The 25063-nt window shown below is 39.1% G+C and overlaps 1 protein-coding gene across 3 annotated transcripts in view; it reads left to right on the top strand.

Moving 5' to 3' along the window:
- Positions 1–16738, top strand: part of WASHC3 (WASH complex subunit 3) — a 56335-nt gene extending 39597 nt beyond the window's left edge. For all 3 annotated transcript variants that reach the window (XM_016190323.2, XM_016190322.2, XM_007527929.3), the window contains 2 exons: positions 2679–2743; positions 16493–16738. In XM_016190323.2, the coding sequence (XP_016045809.1) occupies positions 2679–2743; positions 16493–16577 (150 nt within the window). In that variant the 3' untranslated portion in view covers positions 16578–16738. The remainder of the gene's footprint in view (positions 1–2678; positions 2744–16492) is intronic.
- The last annotated feature ends 8325 nt before the right edge of the window (positions 16739–25063 follow it).

The following is a 25063-nucleotide window of genomic DNA, read 5'->3' as shown; positions in this document are numbered from 1 at the left end:
GGGGTTGTCTGTCCAGGGAATTCTGGATTCCCCACCTGCAGTGAGGAGGCTTCATGAGCAGTGAAGCAGTACTGTAAGTCTCAGTCTCTCTCTCTCTCTTTCTACTTCTCTCTCTGTGTGTATTAAAAAAAAATGGCTACCACGAAAAATGGAATTTTGCTCACACTGAGCCCACAAAATAACCCTGGTGAAAGAATAAAAATTTGTTTGGGATAAGCTTATTTATCTGTGCACTATTATATTTCTTAATCTTTGTGGTTTTCACTTGGCAAAAACTTGTATCTACAAGACTGGCTCACCTTCACTGGTCCTCATCTCATTTTTTTTTTAGAGGGAGAAGGACTAACGGGCATTGCCCATTTTCCAAGCCTCTACTATCAATTTCATGACTTATGTCCTCTAACATTCATGATATTGTACTCCCCAATGTCAATGACTAATTGTCTTTATAATCTCAGCATAAAGCATTGTATTGTGACTGTGATATTCAAGATTGATTGTAATGCTGGAATTCTACCAGTACCCACAGTAAATTTACTCCTAGCACTGTGTGAGATCCCAGAGACTAGAAGACACACAGGGACAATTATAATATAAATCAAGGGAGCCTCATGTGGGTTGATGCTTAGAAACTTTGAGTGAGGCTTTCAGGAACTCAACTATCATAGTTTTGGGGGGGAACCTGTTCTGTGTTTTTTTGTTAATATTCCTTTTTATTGCCCTTGTTGTTTTATTGTTGTTATTAATGTCATTGTTGTTGGATAGGACAGAGAGAAATGGAGAGAGGAAGAGAAAGACAGATACCTGCAGACCTGCTTCACTGCTTGTGAAGTGACCCCCCTGCAGGTGGGGAGCGGGGGCTCGAACCGGGATCCTTATGCTGGTCCTTGCGCTTTGCACCACCTGCGCTTAACCCACTGCGCTTCTGCCTGACTCCCCTGTTCTGTATTTTAAAGTTCAAAAACAATGTCACAATTAGCTGATGATACAAGAGTATTGATAGGAAGAGTATGCAACACCCATAAAAAGATGATTGAAGGGGCTGGGCAGTGGCACACCTAGTTAAGCACACATAATAACATGCACAGGGATCTGGGTTCAAGCCCCTGCTTCCCTCCTGCAGAGGGGATGCTTCACGAATAGTGAAGCGGGTCTACAGGGGTCTTTCTCTCTCCCTCTCTACCTCCCCCTCCTCTCTCAATTTCTCTCTGTCCTATTCAGTCAAATAGAAGGGAGGAAAAGTGATTGAGCCTTTCCCCATGTGGACCTGGCTTAGTATACTTAGTATTCTACTTCATGGGATAAAGAGATAGGAAGGCGAAGATTCAGTCTTTATATACTGCTTTTGAAGTGTAGGGATCCCACTTACTTTTGAAGGTGACATAATCAGGGCAGAGTAGTTATTTCCTTACCTTTGGGGATTAGTGTGAGAAGGAGTTGAGAATGAGACTTTATTATATATTCTCCCTCCCAAGTTGTTTGTTGTTTTAATCTAGAGAGAGGTGGGGGGGTGAAAGAAGTGCTGTTTCTGTATATGAGTCTAGGATATCATACATAGTCTTGTGCTCCATCTCCCAGCATCTCCCAGCCGCACCCCACAGAGGGTTATAAATAAGTGTACAATATTTATGTATCAGATAATTTCCCTTTTCGAGTAATGTATCATTTTTTTTTACTGTTTTAAAGTTCTTTGGAACTTTGAAATTCAAGTGTTTTCAGTGTTTCTGTTACTTCCACACTTGTGGATTTTTTTTCCCCCAGTGTTTGTATTGGTTTCTGGAAGATGCATCCTATAGTCCCATAAGAGGTTATTGAATTCTGTTTGAATTTTATGCCTAATGCATTCAAATGGGACTGGATCATTTGTTTATAAACAGAGCATTAACATACTTGTACCTAAGAGTAGAAAATGTTGAAGTCTTTATGTGAAAAGTCCTTATTTGAAGATTCATATTGCTAAGTATTTCTGTATATCCTTCCAGCCAAGATTTTAATCATTTCACTTGTCAATGTTCTCTTTCTTTGGGGTGACATAGAAGAATGAGAAGGCAGGTTAGCGATGAAGAGTGGATTAGTAAAAAGATTATAAGAATTAGTAAGAAGAATGGATTAGTAATGGATAAGTTTAAAATGGCCTTATGTGGTTAGATTAAATTAAGTTTGTTATATGTATGCCATCATTTAAGTGCTAGGCAGGTAATTATGTAAAGGTAAATTAAGAGCTATTTTAATTAATAAGATATATAAAGATTTTTTTAATTTATATTTATTTATTTATTGAATAGAGACAGCCAGAAATTGAGAGAAAGGGGAAGATAGAGATGGAGAGAGACAGAGAGACACCTGAAGCGCTGCTTCACCACTTGTAAAGCTTCCCCCCTGCAAGTGGGGATCAGGGTGGGGGGGGACTTGAACTTGGGTCCCTGCACATTGTAACAGGTGTGCCACCACCCGGCCCCCCAAAAGGAGTTTTTTCAGTGTTATGTTCAAAATATGTTATTCATTTAATAGAGACAGAAAGAAGTCAAAAGAGAAGGGGGGGAGAGAGAGAAGGAGAGACTCTTGCAGCACTGCTTCACCACTCTCAAAAGTTTCCCCCCTCCCTCCCTACTAGGGGCTTGAAACTGTAAAGAAGACACTTTTAATGACTGAATTATTTTCTTGTATCCTTTGCTTAGGGTGTTCCAGTGATGGCAATAAGAAACAAAATGATATCGGAAGGACTAGACCCAGATCTTCTTGAGTAAGTAACTAGTGTAATGGTGCTATTGCCATGATGTTTGAAATCAGAATGTTAAGTTTTCTGTTTCTTCCTGTATAACATTTTGTGGTTGAGGAAATCACCTTCAGAGTATCCATGCTACAAAATTAAAACTGTATCACATAGCTACTAAGTAGCACTCTTAAAGAGCAATTTCAACAGATGAATGATGAATCTAGATAACCAAAATAAATGGAATTTGATGAACAGTTTTTTGTTTGTTTGTTTGTTTGCCTCCAGGGTTATTGCTGGGGCTTGGTGCACACACCACAAATCCACTGATCTTGGAGGCTTTTTTATTTTTATTTTTTCCCCTCTTTTTTGTTGCCCTTGTTTTATCATTGTTGTGGTTATTATTGTTGTTATTGATGTCATTGTTGGATAGGATAGAGAGAAATGGAGAGAAGTGGCAAGGACAGAGAAGAGGAGAGAAAGATAGACACCTGCAGACCTGCTTCACTACTTGTGAAGCGACTCCCCTACGGGTGGAGAGCCGGGGGCTGGAACCCCGATCCTCACGCTGGTCCTTGCTGTACTGCCGCCCAGCACCCAATGGACAATTTTTTAAAATTATTTTTTGCATGACGGTAGTACTCACAAGAAGTGTATATTTTTTTCACTTTCCCATTCTACTTCTTTCTATGTCTCAGATTGTGTGCTTTATCTATTTTTAATTGTTTTTATTGGTAGAAATAATGATTTACAAGACAGTTGTTTTCACATGTGTAGTTCCATATCTCCTTGTGCTGGGTGTCTCCGCCACACCCACTACCCAAGTGGCATCATCCTCATTCCTGAACTGGGTCTTCAGCCTCCTTCCAGCACCTGCCTGCCTCCCTACTTCAGTCTTTGGATCTACTATGAAAGGCTATAGAACTTTATTCTTTCTCTCTAAACATTTTCTTTCGTGGCTAAGACTCCAAAACTTCAGATTCAGCCCCTGCCTTTTCCCAGAGGTAAGTGGTGTTCTGTCCCCTTCCTTCATTCCTCCTTTCCTCCCTTTCTTCACACCAAGGTTATTACTGTGGCTTAGTGCCTGATCATCGAATCTGCTACTCCATGTGGTAATTTTTTTTCCTTTTTCTTTTTTGATAGAGACAGAAATATAAAGTCTTACCTGTAGCATTACTTCACTGCTTGTGAAGGCCCCTCCCCCTTCCACGTCAGGACCAGGGCCCTGAACCCATGGTAATGTGTGCACTCTACTGGCTCCTGTTCTCTCCTCTCCCTCCTCACTATCTTTGTCTCTTTCTCCCTCTCTCTCTGTCTCTCTCTCGTAAATCTAAAAAAAAAATTTCTTTGCCAGCTTTTTCTTTAAGATCTTAATGTATAGTAAATGTATACTACCATGATCTAAATCATGTCGTATTAAGAAATAAACAGAGTTAAGCCACTCTAGGTCCATATGTAAGTTTGCTTGATTTCATAAAATATTTTTTGAGATGATCTCACTCTCAGGCAGAAGTTGAAAAACAAGATCAGAAGAGAAAACACAAGTAGAACCTGAACTGGAGTTGGATGCACCAAAGTAAAAGACTGTGGGGTGGGTGGGGGAGATAGTACAGGTCCTGGAAAAGGATGCAGAAGACCTAGTGGGGGTTGTAATATTATGTGGAAAATTGAGAAATGTGATATACAAACTATTGTATTTACTGTTGAATGTAAAACATCAATTCCCCAATAAAGAAATTAATATATTTATCTTAGAAATTTGACAGTAGGGGAGTCGGGCGGTAGCACAGCGGGTTAAGTGCAGGTGGCGCAAAGCACAAGGACCGGCATAAGGATCCCGGTTCAAACCCCGGCTCCCCACCTGCAGGGGAGTCGCTTCACAGGCGGTGAAGCAGGTCTGCAGGTGTCTGTCTTTCTCTCCTCCTCTCTGTCTTCCCCTCCTCTCTCCATTTCTCTCTGTCCTATCCAACAACGACTACAACAATAAAACAACAAGGGCAACAAAAGGAAATAAATAAATAAAATAAATATTTAAAAAAAAAAAAAAAGAAAAGAAATTTGACAGTAATCTATTCAATCCAAGCCGGCCTGGCTGTATAGTTCATCTTGGATAGAGTATGTCTTAGTGGGTTATTCAGAACTAGTCTGTTTTGTAAGTGTCTGGATTCTAGTGTAGGATTTTAGATCACTCCAATGTATTTATCTATGTTGTCCAGACATCTGTGTCTTACTAGCAGTATACTTTAGATTTTTTTTTTACTTTCAATCCTTTAACAATATATATTTCTGAGGTGAAATACTATAAAATGTTCTTTTTCTCATATTTTCTTTTCCAAAATATGAAATCTCAGATTTTTTCTAATCTATAAGAATGGACTATCATGTATCTACTTTTGGTATACATCTAAGTAGCAAATATTTCAAATATGTTGGCATGGACTGGTAAGTTGAACTAAAATGTCTATGGGATATTTGACATTCACTCTAGAAATTGTTCCTAACACTTTAAAAGTAAGTGGATTGTAACATTTTTTATTATTTTTTGTATTTTTTATTATTAGTGATTTAATAATGATTGATAAGATTGAGGTATAAGAGGGGTACAAGTCCATATAATTTTCACCATTAGAGTTCCATATTGCCTCCCCTCCATTAGAAGTTTCCCTATTCTTTATCCCTCTGGGAATATGGACCAAAGATCTTTATGGGGAGCAGAAGGTGGAGGTCTGGCTTCTGTAACTGCTTCTCTTCAGGACATGGGTGTTGACAGATCAATCCATACCCCCAGCCTATTGCTGTTTTTCCCTAATGAGGTAGAGTTCTGGAGAGGTGGGGGTCTAGGACACATTGGTGAGGTCATCTGCCCAAGGAAGTCAGGTTGGTGTCATGGTAGCATCTGCAACTTGGTGGCAAGAGTGTTGGAGCTAGAGGGTTGACATCCCAGGCTTGGCGTCTCTGGACAGTCAAAAGTGAAACCTGTCGAGATGGCACTGGTCGCATTGATTTGATTGAGAGCAGCAGATATAGTATCAAATGGTATGGATCAAGAGAAGCATGAAGGAAAAGGAGCAAAGGTTCTAGGACAGGACTGGATGAAATACGGATTTATAAAGAAAGAGGAAGCTTCCTTGCTGTCTTAGAGTTGAAGAAGGAAATAGATAATTATTGTTATAACCAAGTTATTTGGGAACTTGGTTTTACTTTGAAAACTTTATTTATTTATTTTTATTGGGGAATTAATGTTTTACATTCAACAGTAAGCACAATAGTTTGTACATGCATAACATTCCCCAGTTTCCTATATAACAATACAATCCCCGCTAGGTCCTCTGAATCCTTCTTGGACCTGTATCCTCCCCACCCACCCACCCCAACCCCCACCCCCACCCCAGAGTCTTTTACTTTGGTGCGATACGCCAATTCCATTTCAGGTTCTACTTTTTTTTTTCATCTTGTTTTTCAACTTCTGCCTGAGAGTGAGATCATCCCATATTCATCCTTCTGTTTCTGACTTGCTTCACTTAACATGAATTTTTCATGGTCCATCCAAGATCGGCTGAAAACAGTGAAGTCATCATATTTTACAGCTGAGTAGTATTCCATTGTGTATATATACCACAACTTGCTCAGCCACTCATCTGTTGTTGGACACCTGGGTTGCTTCCAGGTTTTGGCTATTACAAATTGTGCTGCCAAAAACATATGTGTACACAGATCTTTTTGGATGGATGTGTTGGGTTCCTTAGGATCTATCCCCAGGAGAGGAATTGCAGGGTCATAGGGTGGGTCCATTTCTAGCCTCCTGAGAGTTTTCCAGACTGTTCTCCACAGAGGTTGGACCAATTGACATTCCCACCAGCAGTGTAGGAGGCTTCCTTTGACCCCACACCCTCTCCAGCATTTGCTGCTGTTACCTTTTCTGATGTATGACATTCTCACAGGAGTGAAGTGGTATCTCATTGTTGTCTTTATTTGCATTTCTCTGACAATCAGAGAGTTGGAACATTTTTTCATGTGTTTCTTAGCCTTTTGGATCTCTTCTGTGGTGTACTTTGAAAATTTTAACATTAGGCTTAACACTAGGATGCACTGTGTTACTAGTATGGGAGTATGAGGTGATCCCACTCATAAACAGAAATTAAAAAAGAAGAACAGAAAGGGAAACTTCGCAAAGCAGAATTAGACCAAGTTTGGAGTATGGCACCAAAGTAAAAAACTGGTGGGGAGGGGTGGCGAAGGGTAGATTTTCAGTTCCACTATAGGGGGTTGGGGATACAATCACAGACCTTTGGTGGTGGAATGGTGTTAATATACACTCCTATTAACCTATAGTCTTATAAATCACTAATCAATATGAGGGGGAAGTAGATTGACTATCTCAAGCTTTTTGATGCATAGACTTCAGTTCTGAATATATATATATACATATATATATATGTATATATATATGTATATATATATATATATATATATTCCTCCTTCAATCTAAGCATGTAAGGTTTCAAATGAGTAAGCTGATTGAATTTTAACATTGGGCTTAAATTGTTAATACATTTTAATAACTTTTTTTGAAATATTAAATCACCTGTAATCTTAGACCAAGGAGGCCAGCAGTAACCAGTCTTATCAGTGTGTAAGATGTAGTTATTTGTAAATAACAATAAGTGACATATATTTTAATGTGACTAGAGCATGTGAGTCTAATCCATTTTGGTCCTCATTGGAATGTATGTTACAAATACGTCTAACATTGCTCATGATCCCTTTTTCAGTTCAGGAAATACACAGTAGACCCTCTGTCATAACAGAGAAAGATAAATGTTAAATGATTATTTTTCCCCAAAATAAAATGTAATAAATGAAAGACTAGCAGCTCTATAAGCATCACCATATGCTGAATATCTAATACCTTCATTCCCTACTTTCTTTCCTTCTTCCCTTGCCTAACCTTTACCCCATCAGGGTACCTACAGTAGCACCCTGAAAGCCAGCCTTGATTCTACCCTCTTCCATCCCTGCTTCTATGGCAGTCACTATGATTTTCTCACTTTTAAAATCTCTCACATCTGACCACATGCCTACAGGTTCATTGCTAGCAAGTTCAAGCCCTCATCATCTCTCATCTGAATTAGTTTTTAGTCGTTTGTGATTGGCTTCTTTGTTCTCTTTCAACCCCTTAGTAAAGCCTGAGTGGATCTGCCCATGCTGTATTTTTGTTTGAGATGTTTCTGTTTCCCCATTGCTGTCAACATACTGACATCTCAGAATCACATAGAAGAGCTTTTTATTGCAAAAACCTGAATGCTCTCTCTAGCTTCATCTTTTGCTCTTATGCATGTCCCTGTATCATGGAGTTATAACACTGCTTGCAGTTCTCCTAATTAATCAACCTTCCACCCCATTTTGGTAGCTTTGAATGTTTTCTTTTTTAAAAAAAAAATTTATTTCCATTTTGTTGCCCTTGCTTTTTTATTTTTGTTGTAGTTATTATTGTTGATATTGTCATTGTTGGATAGGACAGAGAGAAATGGAGAGAGGAGGGGAAGACAGAGGGCGGGGGAGAAAGATAGAAATCTGCAGACCTGCTTCACCACTTGTGAAGCAACTCCCCTGCAGGTGGGGAGCTGGGGGCTCAAACCAGGATCCTTATGCCGGTCTTTGCACTTTGTGCCATATGCGCTTACCCTGCTGCAGTACCGCCCGACTCTCTGAAATTTTTTTAAATGTATTTATAAAAAGGAAATACTGACAAAACCATAGGATAAGAGGGGTACAACTCCACACAGTTGCCACCACCAGATCTCCATATCTCATCCCCTCCCCTGATAGCTTTCCTCTTCTTTAACCCTCTGGGAGTATGGACCCAACAAGGTCATTGTGCAATACAGAAGGTGGAAGGTCTGGCTTCTGTAACTGCTTCCCCACTGAACAGGGCATTGGCAGGTCGATCCATACTCCCAGCCTGCCTCTCTCTCTCTCCCTGGTGGGGCAGGGCTCTGGGGAAGCGGGGCTCCAGGACACAATGGTGGGGTTGTCTGTCCAGGGAAGTCTGGTCGGCATCATGCTAGTATCTGGAGCCTGGTGGCTGAAAACAGTCACCATACAGAGTCAAACAAATTGTTGAACAATAGTGAACCTAAAGGCTGGAGTAATGCAGATGAAGAGTTTAGGGGTGGGAGTCTCCATTTTGTAGGTAGCTAGTAGGCATATTTTAGTTATATTCCAAAGGGCCTGTAGCTATACTAGTTGTTTTTTTTTTTCCCTGAGCCTGAAATCTGATATGCAGGTGGATCCAAGTTATCCCCTACTCACCTATTTCCTATTATACTTCCCTCACTCATTCCCAAGCTATGCTTATCAAAGCAAGGACTGCAAAAGCCGAATGGATGGACAACATACTCTATGTTACACCTGAGGAGGATGGGTCCTGATATTGGGGCAGCTTGGAACATTCCTACTCATGACCACAGAATGTGAACTCAGATCTACAGGGATGCAGAGGTCACATAAGCTCCTAAGCTGAATATAGGCCCCAGATCACATCAAATCAATGGGGTTGACAGTCAACAATATTTATGCACCTTTCCCATATTTAGGAGCTACTCTCTTCCCTGATCCAGCTTTTCTGGTCCTTTTTGCAGCCGTGACATCACCTCCCCAGACAATAACTTGGATCCACCTGAATGTTTTCTGTGCTCTTCATAGCTTATAGTTGGTCTGACTAATGTCAAATTCTTCAAAGCTCAATTTATATACTAGCACCTTAAAACGCCTGTAAATGACTCCCAGTTCTTCCTAGAGATATCTTGCTGGAAAGCTTAAAGGGATGTCATTGTCTGTAAACATTGAGAAACATTCTGCTGCAAGTTGGTGCCAAGTTTGAGAAGAGAATTCCAGTAACAGTCAACATCATCTTTCAGAGAAGCCCTCAACCACAACCTAGAGCCTGAATTCCTGCCCATTCCTTCATAAGTGCATTGGTCACAAGGATCACTGCTCAGAAGGAGGTGACTTTATGTGACCTATCACTATCCTACTGATACCCAGCTCTTAAACTTCTAGCAAGTTAGGATAGGTGGAACCACTTATCCTTGCCAGGGGTATTCTAACACTTTTGGATATGTATTTACCTAAAGTTAAGGTTACTGCTGATGAGAATGTCAGTTGGTCCAACCCCTATGGAAAGCAGTCTGGAGAATTCTCAGAAGGCTAGAAGTGGATCTACCCTATGACTCTGCAGTTCCTCTCCTGGGGATATATCCTAAGGAATCAAACTACCCATCCAAAAAGATCTACGTAAACCGGGCGGTAGTGCAGCAGGTTAAGTGCAGGTGGCGCAAAGCGCAAGGACCAGCGTAAGGATCCCGGTTCCAACCCCTAGCTCCCTATCTGCAGGGGAGTCACTTCACAAGCGGTGAAGCAGGTCTGCAGGTGTTTGTCTTTCTCTACCCTCTCTGTCTTCCCCTCCTCCCTCCATTTCTCTCTGCCCCATCCAACAATGATGACATCAATAACAATAATGACTATAACAATAAAAAAACAAGGGCAACAAAAAGGGAATAAATAAATATTTAAAAAAGATTTATGTAAACCTATGTTCACAGCAGCACAATTTGTAATAATCAAAACCTAGAAGCAACCAAGGTGTCCAACAACAGATGAATGGCTGAGCAAGTTGTGGTCTATATATACAATGGAATACTATTCAGCTATTAAAAATGGTGATTTCACTTTCTTCACTCCATCTTGGATGGAGCTAGAAGGAAATATGTTAAGTGAGATAAGTCAGAAACAGAAGGATGAATATGGGATGATCCCACTCATAGATAGAAGTTGAAAAACAAGATCAGAAGGGGAAACACTAAGCAGAACTTGGACTGGGGTTGGTGTATTGCACCAAAGTAAAAGACTTTGGGGTGGGAGGAGGAGGGTTCAGGTCCTGGAACATAACAGCAGAGGAGGACCTAGTGAGGGTTGAATTGTTATGTGGAAAAGTGGGAAATGTTATGCATGTACAAACTATTGTATCTTACTACTGACTATAAACCATTAATTCCCCATAAAGAAATTAAAAAAAAAAGTTAAGGTGCAACCCAGGGGCCAGTGCATTTTATTTAGAATCTTGGGTACATATTAAACCTCAGTCAAGAACTTCTAGTTTATTACTTTGTTTTCTTCTAAAGTGTAAATATGCACTTCTTTTTTTATTAGCCTTAGGCAGTAAGACAGATTCATGTAATTACTAGAAAAAAGCTAGCCTAGATCTGTTTTGAGCTCAGTGCAAAACTGTGGTTGGTACAGAAATAAATATTCATTAAAAAGACATTTTTACTTGATTGGCTTGTGTGTATAATAAGTTAGAAAAGTACATCATTTTTAAACTTAAATTGTTTATATGATAAAGAAGATGAAAGACTGGCTACTATCCTAGAGAAATAAATATCATTCCCCTTTTAAAAGTTTGTAAAACTGAAATGTCTAATAATTACCAAATAAATAATACTTATTTTGTTTCCAAGTGATTGTTTACCTCTACTTTTCAACCTGAGTTTTTGAAAAGAACAATAGTTCTTCTGTAAGTCCTTTTATGTTTGTGAAAGGAAAAAAATATTTCCATTGTCACTGAGATAAAAAGATATGTGAAAGTGTGCCTTTGTCCCTATCATACTTGAAAGAGTTCTATGTGGGATGGGGAGGGAAGAGAATGAGAAAAGAATGGTCTTAGTTTTACACACACAAATAAGTCTATCTTTGTCTTACATTCAGAAATATAGAGCAGATAAAAATTTTTAGTCAATACCTAGATTTTCTTAGCTATAAAAATTGTTTTTCCTCCTTCTGTGCTGTGCTTACTACATTTATATCCCAGAATTTATGTTACTATTACAGTCTAGTAATTCCTACTCTAACTGCTCTGAAAATTATCAAGATTAACCTCTCCAACAAGGTGTTACATTCATAATAGTTAAGTCTCAGACCAGGGCATGCTTTAGGCATGACCCACTTGCTCAGATTCTGCCCTGCCTACTTTATAGTTATATGACCCTGGCCTAATTACCTGATCTCTCTGTATATCAGTTTCCTCATTAGTAAAATAGGAAAAAGAAGAGTTCACCCTTTGTAGAGTTGTTCAGAATAAGAATGATGCAAACACTTAGCACAATTCTAGACCTGCTAGTAAATGTTAATTGTCATGTATGGATGCTATAACAGAGGCATTTGTATACATTACAAACAACTGCATTTACCAGACTCTAAGATCACTTGTTCATAATCTTATTGCTTGCTGCCTGTATACTATTATGTTTTCAGCAAAGACTTATTGACTACACATGGAGTAGTTACCCTTTTAAACTATTTTCTCCAAGTAAAAAATAAGTATTTCAGACTTTGTCATAAAGAATAGATCTCTGAAAATGAAATTCACACTCTTTAATCTTAGTGGCAGGGTGCTAAGGAATGCATGCAATTGAACTTAGGTTACTGTGGAGGTTTTCCACAGAATCAACTCACTTGGCATTTGTCATAAAGATCTGTATTCTGAAGACCTATTGCTACACTATGGAATGACCACTTTTTTGGCTGCCAGAAATAAAAGTAATCATTTCAGCGTACTTACTCTGAGACAGGAAATTTATTACAGGGTTGGGAAGATAACTCAATATTGGAGCACATAATTTGCATGCTTGAGGCCCCACATTCAGTCTCTAGCAATGCCATATGCCAGAACTGAGCAGTGCTCTGATCTCTCTCTGTCTTTCCCTCTCTCTTTCTCAAATTGCCACCAGTCAACCATTTCTTTTTCTTTTTTCTTTTTTTCCTATTTGATAGGACAGAGAGAAAATAGGAGGGGGAGATAGAAAGAGAGATACTTACAAATCTGCTTCAGCGCTTGTGCAGCTTCTCCCCTGCAGGTGGGGAGCAGGGGCTTAAACCTGGGTCCTTGCACATGTTAACATGCGCTTTCATCTATCCCCCACCGCCGCACACATACACACATGTACATTGAAATAATAATAACAAAAAAGAGGTGTCATTCAAAAAGAAAAGGGCTGTGTGGTGTCACACCTGATTAAGCCCACACATTACAGTGCTCAAGGACCCAAGTAAGCCCCCAGTCCCACCTCTCCAAAGAGATTTGTATAACAAAACAAAAAGGTACTAGAAGATAGACAGACAGACAGACAGACAGACAAAAACTTAATTATATTAAAGGCATGTCCCTGTCCAGCAGATTTTCATACCCACTAGGGGATTTCTTATCAGCCAGTGATCTACATTACAGCATAGTGGAGGAAAGGCTGTATTTTGGCTGACTGAGCATAACCTAGATTTTAGTTCCCCAGCTGGACAATACCAAGAATAGATTTTTATTGGTTTCTTTTCTTTCCCCTAGTTCTTGCTGAGCTGGGTTTCCATTCTTTATAAATCCTAGTTCTCAACAATGGGGCTCCCCTGGAGAGAGAAAAAGATCAGTTCAGGGGAGTAGGAAAACTCAGTGTCAAAAGTTACAGTTGGTCCACTGTTGGAGATCGTGATGACAGGAATAAGAGATAACAAAAATATATTTAAAACTAGTTGCAAGGACCCCAGCTTAAGTCCCTGATTCCTAACTCCAGGGGATAAGCTTCACAAGTGGTAAAGCAGTGCTGCAAGTGTCTCTCTTCTTCCTGTCTATCTCTTCCTTCCCTCTCAATTTCTCTCTGCCTCTACCCAAAATAAATAAAATAGAAAATAAAACATTTAAAAATAGTTGCATGTCAGTGGCTAACAGCTGGCAAGCAAGAGATTGGGAACTACTGGGAAGGAAAGTTAGGCACCCTAAGACCAGTAGCAGCTTTCTTTTCCTTTATGATCGTAGACAGGAATCTAGTAACCACAGCATAGGATAGACTCTGCCTGTCTTAATAGATATTTAGAGGAGAAAGAGGGCTGAAAAAAGATAATAAAGGTTAACTTCTCACACCCTCCTTACTCAGTGGTACTTTTACTAATGATGTGTCTGCTTTAAAGTCAACAGTTTAAAGTTGAAAGAAAATTTAGCTAGTTATCTATATAAATGCTTTTTTCAATGTGTTTGTGTGTGTGTGTATGTGTGTGCTTAAAGTGGCTGTGGTTTTAAATGCAAATATAAATATATCTAATGAAAACAGATTAAACCACTGATACTTGTATTTTTGGACTTTTTTCATGGTCTGTATTGTAGAAACTCAAAATAGCGTAAGCAAAAATGGAGTTACTACCACTGAGGAGTTGAAGTAGGACAGGGCCAGTGACTTGGTATCATCATTGCTGACTGACTTGTTGCCTAGTGTTATCTCCTCTTTTACTCTTTGGTATAATAACTCACTCCTCTCTGCTGCTGAGCTATCTCCTTGAAATCAAGGAATTATTCATTGAAGGTTTTAATATTGCTTTTGCCAGTTAAATGGGAAGACAACTCCCTTCCCATAACTTGTAACTTTAGGGAAACTCACTAGCCTTGCTGGGGTTATGTGCCCTCCCCTAATTCAAATTCTCTCTAGAGGAGAAGAGACTTGTCTAAGTGGGCAAACCAGGAACATGTGACTGAAACAAGAGAGAATTTAGGGAAAGAATGAGTAAGGACATGGGCAAAATATAAAAGAACATCAGGGGTCATGCATAACAGTCTTCTTGTCTCACATAAGTGAGAGAAGGGTAAATGCCAAAGATTACTTATGCTAGCATGATGCCAACCATACTTCCCTGGACAGACGACCCCACCAATGTGTTCTGGAGCTCCGCTTCCCCAGAGCCCCACCCTACTAGGGAAAGAGAGAGACATGCTGGAGTATGGATCAACCATTCAATGCCCATGTTCAGCAGGGAAGCAATTACAGAAGCCAGACCTTCCAGTTTCTGCACCCCATAATGACCCTGGGTAAAAGAATAGGAAAAAGGGGATAAAGAATAGGAAAGCTATCAGGGGAGGGGATGGGATATGGAGTTCTGGTGGTGGGAATTGTATGGAGTTGTACCACTCTTATCCTATGGTTTTGTCAGTGTTTCCTTTTTTATAAATAATTTTTTAAAAAAATATCAATTGTGATCAAGCATCTAGAGTGCTATGATTTCTGCTGTTGAGTCCTTCTTTTCTTCTCTTAAGTTCTTTATTTTTAGTTGAAATCAGCTTAGTGAATTGCTTGAAAAATATCTAGTATTATGATGATGTAGATTTAGTAATGAGTTTAAACTGAAGCTTTGTTATAAATTTGGGTTTTTTTTTTATCCATACTCTTGGGGCCCAATTATATAAATATGGCTATTAAGTTGTATCTATCAAACTAGTTGTATGTAAGGTATTTTCATATATAATTACCCCTAGGATAAATAGGATAGCTTTTAGTAATTAAGACACAGTAGCTATATAATTCTTCCTCTCCCTCTTACTTCCCCAAACTGTATGCTTGCTTTACTTACTTTCTTGGCAAGAATGAGTAAAATCTGTCTCGTGGTAGCTACTATATTGATTTCGATCATTTACTGACAAACTATTGAGCCTGTCTAGTTAATAGTTTTAATGACTCCATTAAAATTTCATTTTGAGTTTATTATAGCACATATGTGCATAGTTGAAATTTAATTGTTCTTAAGGATTCTTTGAGACACTTTTTTTATCAACTCACACTTTTTTTTATTATATGAAGATAAAATAGGAAGTGGGGACACGGGTTCAAGACCCTAGTCTCCACCTGTAGGGGGAAAGCTTTGTAAATGGTGAAGCAATACTGCAGGTGTCTTTTGTCTCACTCCTCTCTATCTTCCCATTCCCTTTTGATTTCTCTATCCAATAAATAAATGAGATTTTTTTAAAAACATGGAAGTGAAAACATGTCCCCAACAGGAAAAAAAAAAACAAAAAACCACCCTTCTTTGGCAAGACACACTCTTCCCCTGCATTGCCAGCATTGCTCAATAACCCTTCTTGAACTCTCTTCCTCTTTTAAATTCTCCCTTCAGCCTTTCTGACTAAGAAGGCTTTCCTTTCCTTTCTTCTTCTTCTTCTTCTTCTTCTTCTTCTTCTTCTTTTTTTTTTTGTACCTCCAGGGTTATTGCTGGGGCTGTACTACAAATCCACTCTTCCTAGAGGCCATTTTTACCCTTTTGTTGCCTTTGTTGTTTATTTTTATTGTGGTTATTGTTGTTCTTGTTATTGTCATTGTTGGATAGAACAGAGAGAAATGGAGAGAGATGGGGAAGACAGAGGGGGAGAGAAAGACAGACACCTGCAGACTTGCTTCACCACTTGTGAAGCAACCCCCCTGCAGGTGGGAAACCAGGGACTCGAACTGGGAGCCTTATGCCAGTCCTTGTGCTTTGTGCCACCTGCGCTTAACCCGCTGCGCTACCACCCGGTCCCCCTCCTTTCCTTTTTTCTATCTCTCCTTTCTCTGTACCTCATGTGTCCTTGGAGGCTGCAGAGATTTCATACTGTTCATGCCAATCTCCCCAGATTGCCTCTCTGTCTGTGGTTGGGTCTTCCTGGTAATGAGTACAGAGTTCTGAGGCAGCATACTCAGTGAGGACTGGCAGGAGAAAACAGCACCACAGCCTCTACAGGAATATCACTTGATCCCCAAGTAGCTGGAGAAGCCAGAGAGAAGCATGCTGCAGTAAAGAAAAGGGAGACTCAGCCTAAGGATGCAGACTTGGCAGAGCTCTTCACGGCAGTATTCTAGGATGAACTTAATTTATAGTTAGTTAGTAAGTGCTTATTTCGACTGGAAAAGCCTTCAAACTTGTTCTTTTCTTTTTCAGGAAGCCGGATGCACCAGTGCCTGATGGTGAAATTGAAAAAAATGCAGAGGAAAGTTCAGACAGTGAATCTTCATTCAGTGACTAGAATTTTGATGAGACTCCCATATACAAGTGCTGGTGGACGTTTACATTCTGAAAGAAAGAGCACCTGAACCTCAACTCATAAGTCACAAGACATCAAATGACCACTTCTCCAACTCCAGCTTTCTTCCATGCAAACGAGAAAATAAAACATTTATAACCACATACTTATGTCTTGTTACTCAAATAAAGAACCCTGGGCTGAAAAAGTAGTCTAAATAAAGTACATTTAACTAAAATGGACTATTTCAAGGGTACAATAAGCATTTAAAATTAAGTTCAACTTTGGTCCATACTGCCAGAGGAATAGAGGAAGACCAAAGGGCTTTGAATCCCAGCTCCACCAGGACCCAAAGTGTTTATCACCAGAAGTCTTGTTTTTGTACCACCACAGAAAGAGAAGCAAATCTGGAAAACAGTGAAGAAAACCAGGTATTATTTCCCTTATCAGAAAGAGGAGAAAAAAAAAAAGAAAAAGAAAAAAGGAAGGATACTTGGGTGTGGGTGTGACAAGTCAATTTAAGGGCAGGAATGTAAAAAAAAAAAAAAACTGGCAAAAAATTTTAGAGATAGTAGATAACAATTACGGATAAGGAGTCAGCCCATATCTGTGACCATGAAAGAACTGCTAGTTTCTGGTAGAAGGGATGGGGACACAGAACTATGGTGGTGGGAATATTGTGGAATTGTACCCCTGTTATCTTGTAGTTTGTAAATAAAAATTAAATCACTAATAAAAATAAATAAAATGAAGTTCAGTGTAAGCTTAGTGATAACTCAGTGCCCGCCCAAGTGAAATAAGTATATATATATATATATATATATATATATATATATATATATATATATATATTTGTTGGGACTTCACACAAAGTCAACTTTTTCAGCTGGAGGTGTCAGTGGGGAAGAAATCACAACACTGAAACTAACTCCAATGTAGTGCACTATTCAAATGAACTAGTTTGCTGGCCTTTTTTAGTGTATTTTTTTAGCATGGAAGATAATATGCACACTTGTATCATAAAAGTTATAGAATAAATTTCTAGATTATAATAATACTGAAATAGAAATATTCTGTAACAATCAGAAGCTTATAGACCATAAGTATTATAGTTAGTATTTATAGACATACAAAACTTTTGACCACTTGATCATTGGTTCATGTATTACCAAAGTCAGGTATTATCAGATATACATTGAATTGAAACTAATTTCAGTTTGTTTTAGAGTAAAGCATTATTATCAATATTGTTATCTTTTATTGCCTAAACAATATATTCAATTTGTGCAAGTTTCAGTCAATCTTCATGAGTATTTGTACACAGTCTAAAGAAATCTCTGAAATACTTCTAGGTAAAGATGTAAAACTTATTTACAGTGTTCATGTTAAGTTTAGGCAGATCCTGAAAAAAAATTGGGATGTAAATAAGTAGTCTTCATTTTTTTCATTTACTTAGTTTTACTGTGTGGTCCAAGGGCCTTGTGTATGCATGATTCTACTACTCTAGAACCAATTTTATCATTTTTACTTCAGAGAAAGTGAAAATGAGGAAGGAAAAAAAAAAACAGAAAGGAGGAGACAGTACAGCATTGTACTGGGGAATATCTAGGGAATATGTGGTGCTAGGATTTAACTTTAAAAAAAAAAAAAAAAAAAGGACAGTGTGCAGCTTGCTCTTCAACTTTTTTCAAAATTTATTTATTCCTGAGAAAGATAGAGAAAGAACCAGCCATCACTCTGGTATATGTGCTGCCGGGGATCGAACTCAGGACCTCATGCTTGAGAGTCTAGTGCCTTACCCACTGCGCCACCTATCTGTATTCGGGGAAGGTTATCCTCTTTGACCGACCGGGAGGGACGCACATGAAGGAAGGGGACACCTGCCTAGCCAGCCACATCAGCCAAATCAACCCTGGCCATCAATGGGGTGACAGATGTTGCAGCCAGATTGCACCCACATCCTACCTTATGCATTTGAAATATTTTCTGATTCCCTAATCAGAAACAGTGGGGATGTCCTCTTCTGCACTTACTGAGATTCTCTTCAAAGAGCTTGTGTTTCAGCATGTATCCCATGGAAGTTTGGCCTCTGAAGCTGATTGACAGCGTATGGCACAGAGGATTTGGGACAGCTTGTATTCTAACTGTTGCACAGTCTCCCTAGGTGTAGGTCACTTGTGAGCAAACAAGCAAGAGCGGGCAGAGCAAGCTAGGGAAAGGTGTGTACACCTCTAGGATAACCTGAGAAGCTAACAGAATTCCTTCCAAAATTGTCACCTAGTAGAGATAGGATCATTTGTTAACCAATTTCCAACCCCCATTGGTTGAGAGTGACCTCCAAGAGAACTGACTACCCTTGCTCTTCTGGTCTATGTTTTGAAGCAGGGAAAAAAAAAAAAAAAAAGACTCCTTCAGCATTAGAAAATGAAACAGAAGGCAGAAAAATGATGGTGCACACTGGCAGTGGGACTTCATTAGCACAAAAGACAAGTTGAAGCTCACTGAAAACTCCCATGCAGCTGTAGCTGACAGTGGAAGTAGACAGGAATTATGATGCCTAAGGAAAAAGGGGTTCACAGCTGTCTCTACTCCTGCCTACTCAGAACTCTGAGTTCCACATAGAGTCTAATTATGTTACCAAATCTTCAAAGCAGAGCAAACCACAGTCCATAAAGGGCTACTCAGGAGAACTGATAAGACAAACTACAGTTCCTATCACTTCAATTGAACTCAGGATCAAAACTCATGTCAGTCTTCTCTTTCCCCACCAACCATTTTAGATTCACCTTATTCTCTTTTTATATATATTTACTTATTTCCCCTTTTGTTGCCCTTGTTTTTTTTATTGTTGTAGTTATTATTGTTATTGATGTCACTGTTGGATAGGACAGAGAAATGGAGAGAGGAGGGGAAGACATAGGGAGGGAAAGAAAGATAGACACCTGCAGACCTGCTTCACTGCCTGTGAAGTGACTCCATTGCAGGTGAGGAGCTGGGGGCTCTAACTGGGATCCTTAGGCTGGTCCTTGCACTTTGTGCCACATGCGCTTAACCCACTGCACTACTGCCCAACTCCCAGACTCACCTTATTCTTTACCAGAAACTCAGCTTGTCAATTTTGGTTGCCTGAATAGATAAGTCAGACCTTCATCCCTTCAGGTTGTTATTGTTGACTATTTACAGGAGGCATAGATGCATCAGCACATGCCACAAAGACTCACCTGTTCGTGTTTTGACACTCATAACCTAGGCTCCTCATGTTAACCAACATAGTAGCTCTCTTTATTTGGCCTGTCTATAGGATCCGACAGCAACATTCACTTCAGTTTTGTGGAATCCCTAACTATCTTTCCTGGTGGAAGTGTCCCAGATTCTTCCACTCAGTAAAATAGGACCTTCAATCCAACGAAACCCAAAATGCTAAAGATTCATCACTGACAATGATGGGTGTTTGCCAAGATTACCCACCACAAGGAATAGAGGCTGGATCATTTGTTCATTATCCTCAAGTCTATTGGCCAAGGGTTCTTTGGGAGTTAAACTTCAGGGATGTACTTGCAGACAGACCTAGAAGACCCCATTTTCTTGGAATGAATGCTTTGTCAGAAAATAAATCACTATCTCCAAAGATTGAGTGGAACACTAGAGCTACAGCGACAGCTGAAATCCAAGGTGGATCTGGAGATAAATACATTTTGCAGAAGTGTCAACTACAGCTAGCGTTGCTTCCTAAAACACCAAAATGACCTGAATTTTCTTTACTTAAAATATGTTGTTTTTAGAGGCCAGGCAGTGGTTCAGCTAGTTGAATACACATGTTACAATGCACAAGGATTTGGAGATTAATGCTACAAGTGTCTTCCTTTCTTTCTTCCTCTTTCTATCTCCCCCTTCTCTCTCAATTTCTCTCTGTTTATATCCAAGTATAAATAAATGTATCACTTTCTTGAATACAAAGACAGGTTGGATGGGGAAGCCACACGAGACTTTTAGAACTTTTTCATTAAAATGTCTTAGTTGTAGATATCTTCCAAGAATGAGCAAAGGATAAACAGTGACTAAATCTGTATATATATTTTGTTATTATAATACCACTTTTAAATGTTTCCTTGCACACATATTTCACTGAGTTTTTTTCAGTGGTGCTTTTATGTGTGAACCAGTATATGGCTCCTGTTAGAGAATAAATTGTGTCCATGTGCTCTTAAAGAGTGCCCAAACAACATATTTTCAGTAAAAACTGTTTTGTTGCTGATCAAGTTTGTCACAAAAACAAGCTTGATTTCCAGAATTCTTAAGAATTTAAGTTCCCACAATGTAATCCTGTGCTTTTAACAACTGCTGTAGCAGTGCCAATTTTTTTTTTTCCAAAAACATCCACTTTCACTTTTCTTGTTGGTGAAATTATTAAGCAAAAAGATTGACATTAAGACCTGCCTGTATGACATGGATTTGGGATGGATAATGTAAATGAGAGATATGTATCTTTCTTGAATACAAGATGTGAAGATTTTATTTGTGATGCCATTTCCTCTCTTTTCAAAACATTACTTTTAAAAAAATATTTATTCCCTTTTGTTGACCTTGTTTTATTGTTGTAGTTATTTTATTGTTATTGTTCTTGATGTTATCATCGTTGGATAGAACAGAGAAAAATGGAGAGAGGAGGGGAAGACAGAAAGGGGGAGAGAAAGATAGACACCTACAGACCTGTTTCACCGCTTGTGAAGCGACCACCCTGCAGGTGGGGACCTGGGGGCTCGAAACCGGATCCTTAAGCTGGTACTTGCGCTTTGTGCCACCAGAGCTTAACCCGCTATGCTACCGCCCGACTCCCACAATATTACTTTTTTTCCCCCTCTTTTGTTGCCCTTTTATTTTTTTATTGTTGTAGTAGTTATTATTGCTGTTGTTACTGATGTCATCATTATTGGATAGGACAGAGAGAAATGGAGAGAGGAGGGGAAGACAGGGGGAGAGAAAGATAGACACCTGTACACCAGCTTCACTGCTTGTGAAGCGACGCCCCTGCAAGTGGGGAGCTGGGGCTCGAACCGGGATCCTCACGCCATCCTTGCGCTTTGTGCCATGTGCACTTAACCCGATGTGCTACCACCCAACTCCTAACAACATTACTTTTTATAATCTACTAGTAAGTAGATTCAGGAAAAATTTGCTTCACAATAGCAACCCAGGTGGCTAACAACAGATGAGTGGCTGAGCAAGTTGTGGTCTATATACACAATGGAATACTACTCAGCTATTAAAAAATGATGATTTCACTGTTTTCAGCTCATCTTGGATGGAGCTTGAAGAAATCATGTTAAGTGCTATAAATCAGAAACAGAAGGATGAATATGGGATGATCTCACAGGTAGAAGTTGAAAAACAAGGTAAGAGAAAACCCTAAACAGAATCTAGACTGGAATTGGTATATTGCACCAAAGTAAAAGACTCTGAGGTGGGTGCGTGGGTTGGGGGGAGTAAAGGTCCTGGAAAAGGATGACAAAGGACCTAGTTGGGGCTTGTATTGTTATGTGGAAAACTGAGAAATATTATACATGTACAAACTATTATATTTACTGTCAAACGTAAAACATTAATCTCCTAATAAAGGGAAAAAAATAAAGAAAAAAGTAAAAAAAAGTTCATATCCCCAGTTACGTTATTTTCCGATGAAAAATTCTGAATTAAGTCCTACTTTAATAAACTGACTTTTTCCTTTGTAAAAAAAAAAATTGCTTCACAGTAGATACAAATGACTTACTAGGCATCTGTGCATTGATATAATTAGATTAAAGCACTTTCAAATTAAACACTTTTCCTTTATTATTTTTATTGGGATATTAATGGTTAATATATTTTTTACAGTTAGCATTGCAAAATTTTCTTTTCACAGTAATTTTTAAGTATTAGAATAGTAAAATAGGGGCTGGGGGTAACACAGCTGGTTGAGCATACATGTTACTTTGTGCAAGGACCCAGGTTCAAGCCACCAGCCCCCACCTGCAGGTTGGGGAAGCTTTGTGACCAGTGAAGCGAAGTGGTGCTGCAGGTGTCTCCCTTTCCCTTTCTATCTCCCCTTTCCCTCTCAGTTTCTGTCTGTCTTATCAAGTAAAATAAAATTTAAAAAATATTAGTGGGGGGCCCGGTGGTAGCACAATGGGTTAAGTGCAGATGGTGTGAAGTGCAAGGACCAGCTTAAGGATCCTGGTTCAAACTCCCACCCACCTGTGGGGGGGGGTCACTTCAAAAGCAGTGAAGCAGGTCACAAGTGTCTTTTTTTTTTTTTTACAGTTTTTGTTAAAATTTTTTTCTTTTTTTTTTATTTCTGACTTTTTTTTATTGGGGAATTAATGTTTTACATTCAACAATAAATACAATAGTTTGTACATGGATAACATTCCCCAGTTTCCCATATAACAATACAACCCCCACTAGGTCCTCTGAATCCTTCTTGGACCTGTTTTCTCCCCACCCACCCCCACCCCCAGCCCAGAGTCTTTTACTTTGGTGCGATATGCCAATTCCATTTCAGGTTCTACTTGTGTTTTCTTTTCTGATCTTGTATTTCAACTTCAGCCTGAGAGTGAGAGCATCCCATATTCACCCTTCTGATTCTGACTTGTTTCACTTAACGTGAATTTTTCAAGGTCCATCCAAGATCGGCTGAAAATGGTGAAGTCACCATTTTTTACAGCTGAGTAGTATTCCATTGTGTATATATACCACAACTTGCTCAGCCACTCATCTATTGTTGGACACCTGGGTTGCTTCCAGGTTTTGGCTATTACAAATTGTGCTGCCAAAAACATATGTGTACACAGATCTTTTAGGATGGATATGTTGGGTTTCTTAGGATATTCCAGGAGAGGAATTGCAGGGTCATAGGGTGGGTCCATTTCAAGCCTTCTGAGAGTTATCCAGACTGTTCTCCACAGAGGTTAGACCAATTGACATTCCCACCAGCAGTGTAGGAGGGTTCCTTTGACCCCACACCCTCTCCAGCATTTGTGGCTGTTACCTTTTCTGATGTGTGACATTCTCACAGGAGTGAAGTGGTATCTCGTTGTTGTCTTTATTTGCATTTCTCTGACAATCAGAGACTTGGAGCATTTTTTCATGTGTTTCTTAGCCTTTTGGATCTCTTCTGTGGTGAATATTCTGTCCATGTCCTTCCCCCATTTTTGGATGGGGTTATTTGTTGTCTTGTTGTTGAGTTTGGCAAGCTCTTTATATATGTTGGTTATTAAAACTCTTGTCTGATGTATGGCATGTAAAGATCTTCTCCAATTCTGTGAGGGGTCTCTTGGTTTGGATAGTGGTTTCTTTTGCTGTGAAGAAGCTTTTTAATTTGATGTAGTCCCGTAGGTTTATGCTTGCCTTAGTCTTCCTTGTAATTGGATTCCTTTCATTGAAGATGTCTTTAAAATTTATGCGGAAAAGAGTTCTGCCAATATTTTCTTCTAAGTATCTGATAGTTTGTGGTCTAACATGCAAGTCCTCAATCCACTTGGAATTTTATTTTGTATTTGGTAAAATACAGTGCTTCAGTTTCATTCTTCTGCATATTTCAACCCATTGTTTCCAACACCATTTGTTGAAGAGACTCTTCTTTCCCCATTTAATAGTCTGGGTACCTTTGTCAAAGATTAGATATCCATAGGTGTGGGGGCTCACTTCTGGGCTCTCAATTCTATTCCACTGGTCAGTGTGTCTATTCATGTTCCAGTATCAAGCAGTTTTGGTGACAATGGCGCTATAATACAGTTTGAGATCTGGGAGTGTGATGCCTCCGGTTCTGTTCTTTTTTCTCAAGATTGTTTTGGCAATTCTAGGTCTTTTCTGGTTGGTCCAGATAAACATTTGTAGCATTTTTTCTATTCTCCTAAAAAATGTGCTTGGGATCTTGATGGGGATAGCATTAAATTTGTAGATGGCTCTGGGTAGTACATTCATTTTTATGATGTTAATTCTACCAACCCATGAAAATGGAATATCTTTCCACTTATTTGTGTCTTTTTCAATTTCATATTTTTCAGTATACAAGTCTTTCACTTCTTTGGTTAGGTTTACTCCTAGATATTTTATTGTTTTTGTTGCTATAGTAAAAGGAATTGATTTCTGGATTTCAATTTCTTCTAGCTTAGTGTTTGCATAGAGGAATGCCACTGACTTTTGAACGTTAATTTTGTAGCCTGACACCTTACTGTATTGCCTGATAATTTCCAAAAGCTTCTTGCTGGATTCCTTAGGTTTTTCTGTGTATACTATCATGCCATCTGCAAATAGGGAGAGTTTGACTTCTTCTCTTCCAATCAGTATCCCTTTAATTCCTTGCTCCTGCCTGACTGCTATGGCAAGAACTTTCAACACTATGTTGAATAGTAATGGTGATAGTGGGTAGCCCTGTCTAGTATCTGATCTGAGTGGAAATGCTTCCAGTTTTTCACCATTGAGTATGATGTTGGCTGTAGGTTTGCTATATA

This window comes from Erinaceus europaeus, chromosome 7 (assembly GCF_950295315.1).
Source record: "Erinaceus europaeus chromosome 7, mEriEur2.1, whole genome shotgun sequence".
Lineage (NCBI taxonomy): Eukaryota > Metazoa > Chordata > Mammalia > Eulipotyphla > Erinaceidae > Erinaceus > Erinaceus europaeus.
The sequence above is the reverse complement of the archived record's forward strand: the minus strand, read 5'-3'. Positions and strand labels throughout refer to the sequence as shown.